Below are 11,413 nucleotides of genomic sequence, written 5' to 3'. Positions count from 1 at the left end.
ATCTCTGGCCGCTAAGGAAACCATCATGAGAAACGGGGTGAAGAGTGCTGAAAGGTGCCGAGAGCGGACTCCTGGGGCCGTGGGAGCCTCGTGTCATGGCTGTTCCCCCTGGACTCCCAGACACCTGCCAGAGTCCCTTCTTCCAAAGCCGGGTCACCTAAGGCCTGAGCCCCCACAAAGAAGGAGGAGGGTCCATTTCAGATCCCCCCAGCCCCGCCTCTTCCCCTGCCAGCTCAGCTTCCTCTCTCTCTGAGGAACTTTCACTTCCTGCTACTTCAAGCCTCCCCTCGGAGAACAGGTAGGGGCCCCCAGGGGACCGAGCAGCTGGCATCATCACCCGCCTCCGCTAGACTGACCCACAGCCTCCCTGTGGTATCAGGCAGCTGCCCCGATCACACCCTGCCCAGCACCCCTCATCTCCTGCCTTTCTCATGGGGCCCAGGCAAGCCTCTGCCTCCCTCTCCCCACCCCTCCTGCCTGCTCTCCCCTAGGCAGGGCACCTGCTCTCTGTCCCCCACTTCCTAACACCCTGGACTTCTGGACAGTGGGCTGATGGATTGGTTTAGCTATTGATTATCCATCCCTTATACCCACCCCAAGAAGAAGGGAAGACCCTGGGAGCAGGGGCCTATTCTGCCCATCACCCTTTCCCCAGGCACCTCATTGTGGTCCTGTACTTCAGTAAATATTTGTTGGATGTATGGGCACATGGATAGATGGATGGAAGGACCTAGGATCCCTGCTCTGGGACTGCTGCAAGGAAAATATTTTAGAATGCCCTCCTTAATTGATAGCCCACGGTAGGAAGTTATACCTGGTTAAGAGTTGGGATCCAGTGGCTAGAGGGACAGATGTGTGACAAAGCAAAAAGAATAAATGTCAATGGTAGAATCTAGGTAGTGGGTATATAGATGTTCCCTGTAAAATCATTTCAGTTTTTTTTTAAATTTGCTTATTTTGGCTGCACTGGGTCTTTGTTTGGGCATGAGGGCTTCTCTTGTTGTGGAGCATGGTCTATAACTCCGGGGCTCAGTATTTGCAGCAGACATGGGCTTACTCGCTCTGCAGCATGGTATCTTGGGCTTCCCTGGTGGCCCAGAAGGTAAAGAGTCTACCTGCAATGTGGGAGACCCACATTCAATCCCTGAGTGGGGAAGATCCCCTGGAGAAGGGAATGGCAACCCACTCCAGTATTCTTGCCTGGGAAATCCCATGGACAGAGGAGGCTTTGGCGGGCGACAGTCTATGGGGTCGCAGAGTCCCACACGACTGAGCGACTAACACTTTCACTTTCATGTGGGGTCTTAGTTCCCAGGCCAGGGATGAAGGCTGAATCCCCTGCATTTGAAGGCAGATTCTTAACCACTGGACCACCAGGGAAGTTCCTATTTTAATTTCTCTGTTTGAGATCTCTCATGATAAAACCTTGGGAGAAAATATTTGAAGGCCCCTTTGTGATCAGGGAAGGGAGGAAGAAGAGACATCGTATAACATTTATCACATTTACAGAGTGTCTACAATGGGCAGAGCCCTTTTCCAGGCCCTGGGTTTTGACAATGGTTGTTATTCATCTGGTCCACTTTCATAAGGCTTCACTGGATGTTAAAATATAAAATATTACCCTGTTATTGTTGTTTAGTCACTAAGTCCTGTCCATCTCTTTTGTGATCCTATGGACTGTAGGCTCTTCTGTCCATGGGATTTCCCAGGGAAGAATACTGGAGTGGGGGACTTCCCTGGTGGTCCAGTAGCTAAGACTGCATGCTCCCAACGCAGGCAGCCCATGTTTGATCCCTGGTCAGGGAACTAGATCCTACATGCCACAACTGAAGAACCTGCAGGCTGCAGCAAACATTGAAGATCCCACATACCACAAATAAGACCTGGTGCAGCCAAGTAAATATTTTTTTTAATTAAAAAAAAAAGAATACTGAAGTGGGTTGCCATTTCATTCTCCAGGGGATCAGCCTGACCCAGGTCCATCAAATCCGCTTCTCCTGCATTTGCAGGCAGATTCTTCACAGCTGAGTACCTGGGTTTCCCTAAAAAAATACCTACCACTTGGTAAATAGCTGCCATTTTGAGTCCTCTTCCTTTCCCCCTACATCCCCCTCCCTCTCCCCCTACCAACCTCCCTGCTAGGATCTCCAGATCTCCCCACCACCCAGGAACTGAAGAATTAACAGCTGGCACAGTGAGGGGTCTCAAGTCCATCCTGGTTGGTCAAGGTCTCTGCCATGTGGGCTGTAAATATTTAGAATATTACCCCTGGGCTGGAACAGCCTTGAGACATACTTTCCTCCCTGCCAGAGGCCAGACCATGGCTCCCTGGCCTCCTGCATCCTGAGGATGACGGCCCAGCCAGAGGACAAGGCCTCAGCAGGCCCCACGGACCAGGAGAGGTGAGGGTTGCTGAGGCTGTCTCCACCTCCCTGGATTCAGAAGCCTCTTCCATCCAAGTCCCACCCACCCCCAGACAGGACCCAGAACCCCGTCTCTGACCCTTTGCGCCCGGGCTTCCCCTTCCTGTACCTCTGACCCCATCTCAGTGTCCAACTGCCTTCCTCTGTCCCCTGGTCTCCTGGTCCCTGCCTGTCCCAGACTAATCCCATCACAGGGGAATGGAGCTGGTGAGACCCCCTTAAGGGTCCTTGGGACCCCAGAGCCACTCCTTCGCCTTCAGAGGACATGGGGGGTGTGGCAGATCCCAGAGCTGGATGCCCACAGTGCGAAAGCCCTTCTGGACCTGTGGCCATCAGGGGTAAGTACTCTCCCCTAGGCACCCTCTCGGACCCTCCCCATCACACCCTGAACCAGTTAGGACCCTGCCGGTTGCCAGTGGCAAGCACAACACAAAACCAGGCAAACCGAAACCCTGCTTATCGACTCGCATGACTGAATAGACCAATAAAAGTGAAAGTGTTAGTCGCTCAGTCATGTCCGACTCTCTGCGACCCCATGGACTGTAACCTGCCAGGCTCCTCTGTCTTTGGGATTTTCCAGGCAAGCATACTGGAGTGCATAGTCATTCCCTTCTCCAAGGGATCTTCCCAGGGATCGAACTGGGGTCTCCTGCATTATAAGCAGATTCTTTACCATCTGAGCCACCAGGGAAGCGCAAAAAGTCCAGAAGTAAAAGTAAATTTAGGGATGTCTGGATCTTGAACATCAGACTGTATATATATATACATATATATATAATTCTCTTCATCCCATTTATTGGCTTTTTTTTTTTTTTTTAACCACACGCACAGCTTCTGAGATCTTAATTTTCTGACCAAGGCTTGAACCAATGCCCCCTGCAATGGAAGTGCAGAGTCCTAACACTGGGCCTCCAGGGAATTCCTTGGCTTTGCTTTAAACTTTGGGGAATTCTAAACATTTTGCAATGCAAATAAACACTTGTTCCTCAATATGTTGATAAGTAGGCATTTATTGTTCTAACATAACCAGAAAGACAGCTGCAGGCTCTAGTTCTGCTCCTCAAATGACATCAAACACATCTCAGCAGTTCTCCTAGATTTCCCTTATGGTCCCCCAGTGGCTGCCCCGGACCCAAGCACATGTGTGCATTCCAAGCAGGAGGAAGGAAGAAAGGAGGCACCAATCGCATTTTTTCCTTTTACCAGCAAAAACAAAAGCCTTCACAATTGATTCAGAATATACAGACAAGGCCCAGGTAGCAATAGTAAAAGTTCACCTGGAAAGGACTCCCTGGCAGTCCAGTGGTTAGGACTCCGAGCTTTCACTGCTGAGGGCTCAGGTTTGCTCCCTGGTGGAGGAACTAACATCCTACAAGCCATGCTGTGCAGCCAAAAAGCAAACAAAAAATAAAAGCCCTCCTGGGAGTTATGCAGCCAGAGGTGAGAACCAGTGCCTACATGGATCACTACCTATCCCTATGGCTGGGCCTGTTAATGCCCTGAACACAGCTAGAGCTCTGCAAGGAATAGGGAATAGATTTGGATAAAGCAATTCTAGATAGCTGGCCCAAACACAGGGCCACATCTCACCAGGTTAGCAACCCCAGTGTAAAAAGAGGCCTCTTTCCAAAGAGCTTCTGTGGGAGATTTCCATTGGCTGGGTTTGGTTCACATGCCCATCTCTGAACCAACCACAGTGGTCAGAGAACACTCAATCCTATTGGCTAGGTCAGGTCATGGACCCACCCTTACGGCTCTTGGGAGAGTTAGTCCCACCTGCAGGACCTAGAGTAGAGAGTGGAATAGAGTTTTCTAAAGGAAATTTGGGGTGTGGGACCCAAAATAAAGGAAATGGATACTAGGCAGGCAGTAGTAATAGACTTCTGCAGAATTCCTCTTCAACCTGACCTTTGTCTCCCTTCCCCCAGAGTTTCCTGGTCATAGGACATGATCCCAGACAGGTCCTGGTGTTGAAGTCAGGACCTTCACCAGGGGAAGTCAACACCTACCAGATCCAGAAGCTTCCTGGAGGTGAGGAGCCTACCCTCAAGTTTCCAGTCCACAACAAATTTATCACCAAGATCAGTCATTTTTCATTGTAAAATATCTACTGAATCTTCCCAGTCCTCTCTATCTCCATCACCCTAATCCTAACCACCATCACCTCTTGCCCAGAAAATTGCAATGGCCACCTCTCTGGTCTCTGTGCTCCCACCCTTTTCTTCCTGCAGTCCATTCTAGACATGGCAGCCAGAGTGGTATTTTCAAACATCAACTAGATGTTATACATTCCTGCCTTAAACCCTGCAAAGGACACGCAAGATCTTTAAAAAAAAAAAGAAAGTGAAGTCACTCAGTCGTGTCCAACTCTTTGCGACTCTGTGGACTGTAGCCTACTAGGCTCCTCCGTCCATGGGATTCTCCAGGCAAGAATACTGGTGTGGGTTGCCATTTCCTTCTCCAGGAGATCTTCCCAATCCAGAGATCGAATCCAGGTCTCCCGCATTGCAGGCAGAGGCTTTACCCTCTGAGCCACCAGGGAAGCCCTGCAACATTTTAGATAAACATTAAACTCCTCATGGGACTTCCCTGGTGGTCCAGTGGTTGAGACTCCATGCTTCCAATGCAGGGGGCCCAGGTTCAATCCCTGGTTGAGGAACTAGATCCTGCATACTGCAACTGTTTTCATGCCAAAATGAAGATCCCACAGGCTGCACTTAAGACCCAGTACGGCCAAATAAATAAATATTTAAAAAATAAACTCCTTATCATGGCCTATAAGATTATGATTAGCATTTGCTCACTACTGCCTGTCATTCTCTCTGCTCTAGAGACTGTTTTTTCTGTTCCTTGAGCATGCTAAATGTGTCCCAACTTCAGGGCCTTTGTATTTGTTTTTCCTGTATGAGTGCCCTTCCTTGAATGGCTAGTTTAGTCTCCATCCTTTCGACCTCTATAGAAATGTAATCTTCTTTGACCACCACAGCTAATAATAGCCCTAGTCACTTTCAATCATTCTATTTCATTCCTGGCACTCAATACACTATACACTTATCATTATTTGTTTGCTCATTCATTTTCATCTCCCTCCACTAAAAGGTAAGCTACAGGCAGGCAGTGAATGTATCTGCCTTTTGACAAATGTATCTCCAATGCCTGAAAATAAACAGTTATCTTAATAAATATTGCCTAATGAATGAATCATATTTGGTGGCATAAGTGGGATGCTAGCATAAGAACACAGGAAAAAAAAAAAAAAAAGAACACAGGAAAAGAAGGGGACTGCAAGGGCTAGAAATTTTTCTGTTCTGTAGGTTCTTGGGGGAACTGCAGAATTGGGGGAGAGAGAATCCCAGAAAAAAGAACGCTGCTACCCCTCAAGTTTTCTAACTTATTCCTTCTTGCCCTCTTCCCCCTCCACTACCCCAGGTGTGTGTCTGGAATCCTCTAAGCTCTGCATGTCAGATCTGCCGCATCTCCTGGCCTTCCTATCAGCCAGCAGGTACAGGTCATCCATCAAAGGTGCTAAGGAGGATCCTTCCATATGACATCCCACCCACACTGTGGCTCCTGCTTATCTTTTCTCAGGGATGTTTTGCCCAGAACATTGCTCTTGCCCCCTCCTACCCTGGGGCCTGGAGACCAAAACACAGGTGAGACATGATTCTCTAAGGGAGAAAGAATCCACCTATCCACCTCCTCAGTCCAGGAGGATGGTACCTGGGGGACCAAACTACAGGGTTTGAGGGAGGATAAAGGGGACTGCAGGGGCTTCCCTGGTGGCTCAGATGGTAAGGAATCCACCCACAATGCAGGAGACCTGGGTTCGTTCCCTAGGTTGAGAAGATCCCCTGGAGGAGGACATGACAAGCCACTCCAGTATTCTTGCCAGGAGAATCCCCATAGACAGAGGAACTTGGCAGGCTATAGTTCATGGGGTTGCAGGGTTGGACACAACTGAGCAACTAAGCCCACAGCACAAGGGGACCTGAAAAAGTTGAGGGGGGTGGTACTCAACTCCTGGGTCTGAGTGAGGAGGTACCAGGAACTGAATCTCAGTTCCTCCAGTAATGAGGCTGAACACTAAGACTCCACGGCTGGCCCCTTGGACAGCTGGAGCACCTCCTTCTGCTGTCCCCCAGATCCTCTGCAGATTGACAGCATCCAACTCAACACTTCAAGGAGGGTGCTCTTCCTGGTGAACAAGCTCTACGTGGAGACCCACAGAGGATGGGGGATGGAGCAGACCCCGCCAGAGACAACTCCAGAGACTGCAGAGAGACATGGTCCAGGTTAGATAAGCAGGACCCAGGGCCCCTGAGGGATGAAGGAGCTGCTGCTGCTGTTCTGTGGAACCCAACCCTTTCCTCACATCAGCCCCCAGGAACCCAGCCCCTCACCGTGTCTCCTGGGTGGAAGGTCCGCTCAGCCCAGAGGAACACCATCTTAGGCCAGCTCTGGCCAGCCTGGTGGAGGAGAAGGAGGAAGAGGAGGAGGAGGATGACAAAGATGAAGAAGAAGGACCTGAGGATGTGCTCACTCAGCACGTCCGGGCTTTAGCCAGGGCCCGGAGCAGCTACGTGGCCAAGCAGTTCCGAGGCTTCCGGGCGCGCCTCACCTCAGATGCTGGGGGCCCCCACAGGCCTGGGGACCCGGCCACAGAGCTGCTTCAGGACGTCCGGCACCTCCTTACTGACCTCCAGGATCACTTAGCAAAGGATCCAGATGTCAGGGCTGTCTTTGCAAGCAGGGGGCCTGGGGCCCCCCAGAAGGAGGAGGATCTAGGTAAGGGGGAGGACTGAGAGGGAACTGAGGAACACTCTCCAAACCCCCACAGGTTCAGATTTGCCATCTCCTGGCCCTACATCGGTGTCCACATCCAACTTCGTTCTCTCCATCTCTGGGCACACCTGTTTCCTTTTCTACTCACACTCCCTGTCCTACATGTAGCAACACCTACTCTGTCCACCACTGTTCCGTTTCACGCATGTGTGACAGCGCATATTCTCTCTCCCAAGCGGTTGTTCACACCCAGGATCCTTCTTCCACATGCGCTCACACCTACGTGTACACAAGTGGGCGGGCAGAGGCTAGGGAGGGGTGGTGATTGGTGATGGTAGATCAGTGGAGAGAAAGTGGCATGGGTCAACCTGGCGGCCCTGCCTAACCCCATCTCAATCCCTGCAGGCTCCGCAGTGGAGGCGGCCTTGTGCCGCGCGGTGCTGGCGCCGCTGAAGCCCGCCCTGTGGATGCGACTCCGCACGCTCCGCGCCCCAGAGCTGCGGCAACTACGGCGGCGACAGGTAGCCCTGCGGGCGGAGGCGGGGCCTCCGGGAGCCCAGGGGGCGGGGCGTGAGAGGCGAAGCCCCGCCCCCACCCTGCGGAGCCGCATTCACGCGCGCCTGGCGCACCTCCACGCGGCCTGCGCCCCGCGCCGCAAGGTGTCGCTCTTGCTGGCGGTGTGCAGTGACGTCTACAAGGGTCTGGCTCGTGGGGAGAACCAAGGTAAAGTAGGGGTCTTGAGTCTACCTGGATGTGGAGTGACTTGAGGGTTGCGGGAGGCAGGCAGCAGGCGGCTGTGCACACGTCGAGCGGGAGAAGATGGCAAGCTCTACGCGGACCTGGGGAATCGAGTGAGGGTCGTTTGCATATCCCGCAAAGTGGAAGGATAGCCAGCACTCGCGGTCTTGGGGATGGGATGGAAGTTGCCAGCACGTCCCCTCCAACCCCAGAGCCTGTCCTCCCCTCCCTTAGAGCCCTTGGGGGCCGACGCCTTCCTGCCAGCGCTGACAGAGGAACTGATCTGGAGTCCAGACATTGGGGAGACGCAGCTGGACGTAGAGTTTCTCATGGAGCTCCTGGATCCGGACGAACTACGGGGAGAAGGTGAGCCCCCAGCCCCAGAATCCCGGGACCCGAGAAGGGGCGCCCTAGGCCCCCTGCCTGCAGTGGGAGGGAAGGCGGGCAACCTGCGCTGGGGCGGGGGTGGGGAAGGGTGGGGGCGCGGGCTTCCGGGGAGTTGAGATGGCCGCGCTGACCTCCTTTTCTCGCCCCTAGCCGGGTACTACCTGACCACGTGGTTTGGGGCGCTGTACCACATTGCCCACTACGAGCCTGACACGGCCCGCGCGCCCAAGGGGCTCAGCTCTGAGGTCCGGGCGTCTCTGCGCAAGTGGCACCGCAGGCGGACGCTGCACAAACAGAACCCTGCCGGGGACCAGGTGATCACCCCTCCGGACTGCGGGTGGCGGGGAGGGCTGTACCTGTTTCCTTTCTGACCCAGGCTCCTGCCTCTCCCCGCAGGCCAAGCTGCCCTTTGAGGAACCGTGGGCGATAGAGATTATGCAAGAGACCAAAGATGGTTAGACATCTCAGACACTTCTACCCCACAAGCAAGATTCAGGAGGCATTTGGGACAGCACCAACTTCTGACCCCTGTTGTTTAGAGGCAGGGGTTTCCAGGAAAAGGAAACAGGTCTGAGGAAAGATCTCTGAACCTTTACATTGGCTGTTCCTGTTTCCTGGAATGCCATTCCCTAATTTCCACCTTGCTCCTTCCTTCCCTTCTTTCAGACCCTTAGGTAGACGTCACCTTCTTAGTGAGGCTCTCTCAGGCACCTCTGTCTAAAACTACAGCTTCTCTGACTGGATTCTCCCTGGGGTAAACAGGATAATGCCCCTCCCAAGATGTCCACCTGCTAATACCCATAATCTGTGAATATTTTACCTTAAGTGGTAAAAGGGACTTTGAAAAGTGATAGTGTTAGTCTCTCAGTCATGTCCAACTCTTTGCGACCCCATGAACTGTAGCCCCCCAGGCTCCTCTGTCCATTGGATTTCCCAGGCAAGAATACTGGAGTGGATTGCCATTCCCTTCTCCCAGAGATCTTCCTGACCCAGGGATCGAACTCGGGTGTCCTACATTGCAGGTGAATTCTTTACCATCAGAGCTGCCAGAGGAGCCCAAAAGGGCTTTACCAATGTGATTAAATTAAGGATCTTGCAATGGGGAGATTATCCTGGATTCAGGTGGGCCCAATCCCCTTACAAGAGGGAGGCAGGGAGATCAGAGTCAGAGGAAGAGACATGATGATGCACACAGACGTTGGAGTGATGTGGCTAAGAGCCAAAGAATGTAGGCATCCTCTAGAAGCTGAAAAAGACAAGGAATGGATTTTCCCATGGAATCTCAGAGGAGACTCAGCCTTTGACTTTGTTTTTTAAAACTGAAGTATAGTTAATTTACAATGTTGTGTTAGTTTTAAGAATATTTAAAGAATATATATATGTGTGTATATTATATATATATTCTTCAGATTCTTTTCCATTACAGGTTATCATGAGATGCTAAGTACAGTTCTCTGTGCTATGCTCTTGGTCCTTGTTTACCTATTTTACATACAGTACTCTTACTCAGTCGCTTCAGTTGTGTCCAACTCTTTGCGAACCCAGGGACCTTAGCCTGCCAAGCACCAAGCTCTTCTGTCCATGGGATTCTCCAGGCAAGAATACTGGAGTGGGTATTTTTAAAAATATTTATTTTATTTATTTGGCTGTGTCAGGTCTTAGTTGTGGCATGAGGGGATTTTTAGTTGCAGCATGTGAACTCTTAGTTGCCACATGTGGGATCTAGTTTCCTGACCAGGGATCAAACCCAGGGCCCCTGCATTAGGAGTGCAGTGTTAGCCTCTGGACCACCAGGGAAGTCCCAACATGGTCTTTCTTTTGCATGTGTGTCTGTGTTTTAATCTCCTCTTCATATAAGGACACCACTCATGTTGCATCAGAGCCCATCTGTATGACTTCACTTTCACTTAATCACCTCTTAAAAGCCCTTTCTCCAAATATAGTTCACTCTGAGTTCCGGGGGTTAGGACTTCAACACATAAATTTGGGGAGGGGACACAATTCAGCTTTTTGATGCTCTGTGGGTGTATCTTGAGGCCCTAAATAACTTGTCCACCAACAACTTTTTACCCCATGCTCTCAGCACCTCTTATTGATCCTTGCTGAATCATTGGATTTATTTGTACTATTATATTCTGTTTATGGCAGTTTTCCACTTCCTGGAGTGAAATGATGTTTCCTGTATAAATAAATGTGTTTAATTTTTTAAAAAGTGAATCAATTTAAAGAAAATGATTAAGTAGCTAAGTGTATAGGTGACACATGGATACGAGGCAAATATGGGAAAGTGAAACTAAATGGCTGATGTTCGGAGTATCACTGGTTAATTATGGCTTTGGCTTCACTCTGAAGCTCTGGGCTTCCTACTGGATACCTCCTCTTGGACTCCCATTCCCATGATGTCCCAACTGGCCACAGCATCTCCCAGAAACCCATTCCTCCTTCTAGTCCACATCTCAAGGTTCCCCATGATCCCCAGGTCCTTAGACCAGAGCCCAGGCCTCACCCTGGACCCTTCCTCTCCTCCCTCTTTCCCCCACTTCCTCCCCTTCCACAGCTCCATCCTGGTCCAGCCCCAGCCTCCCCCTGCCTCCTGGCTCCCAGTCCTGGGAATCCTGTCCCATGCCCTCCAAGTGGCACCCAGAGGAAATTTTAAAAATAGGTCAGAGGTCTACCTCTCAGACCAAAAATTAGGTTTGCAAGAAACACAATTTTATTTTTTTATTCTTTGATATCTAAGTCGAGCCCACCTCCCACCATGTTAGGAAGAAATTTTAACCTGAGAGGGAATTGTAATTTGTTTGTTTAATACCATAAGCCTCCCACTTCCCCCTGGTTCATCCTAGGGCCTAGTCACAGAAGTCAGCTGGAGACAACCCACCCTCTTGACCTTGAGGCCTCTTCTCATCCTGCAGTTCCACCATTTGCCCAGGTCACATGGCCCAGCTCACTCCAGGTGAAGGCCTGAATGCTGCCCAGGGCCCTCGAAGCCCACAAGTTCCCATAGGACCTGCCAGACTCTCATCTCCTCCCACTCACCCCCTTATTCACCTGGTCCAGCCTCACTCACCTCCTCACTGCTC

At 51.2% G+C, this 11,413-nt stretch overlaps 1 protein-coding gene across 2 annotated transcripts; it reads left to right on the top strand.

The window, feature by feature from the left end:
* Positions 1-34: 34 nt before the first annotated feature.
* RINL (Ras and Rab interactor like) lies at positions 35-10,018 on the top strand. Of its 2 annotated transcripts, XM_043894965.1 has the most exons (12): positions 35-298; positions 2,311-2,402; positions 2,602-2,761; positions 4,352-4,454; positions 5,853-5,925; positions 6,012-6,076; positions 6,566-6,715; positions 6,801-7,208; positions 7,611-7,928; positions 8,178-8,309; positions 8,481-8,644; positions 8,727-10,018. In XM_043894965.1, exons 2-12 carry the CDS (start codon positions 2,350-2,352, stop codon positions 8,787-8,789), a joined length of 1,689 nt encoding a protein of 562 aa, XP_043750900.1. In that variant the 5' UTR covers positions 35-298; positions 2,311-2,349; the 3' UTR covers positions 8,790-10,018. The 2 variants fall into 2 exon arrangements, with proteins under 2 accessions (XP_043750900.1, XP_043750901.1); XM_043894966.1 differs by lacking the exon at positions 35-298 and having other exon boundaries at positions 2,618-2,761.
* The last annotated feature ends 1,395 nt before the right edge of the window (positions 10,019-11,413 follow it).

Source organism: Cervus elaphus, chromosome 4, assembly GCF_910594005.1.
Source record: "Cervus elaphus chromosome 4, mCerEla1.1, whole genome shotgun sequence".
In the NCBI taxonomy this organism is placed as follows: domain Eukaryota; kingdom Metazoa; phylum Chordata; class Mammalia; order Artiodactyla; family Cervidae; genus Cervus; species Cervus elaphus.
This window is presented reverse-complemented; position numbering and strand designations above follow the sequence as displayed.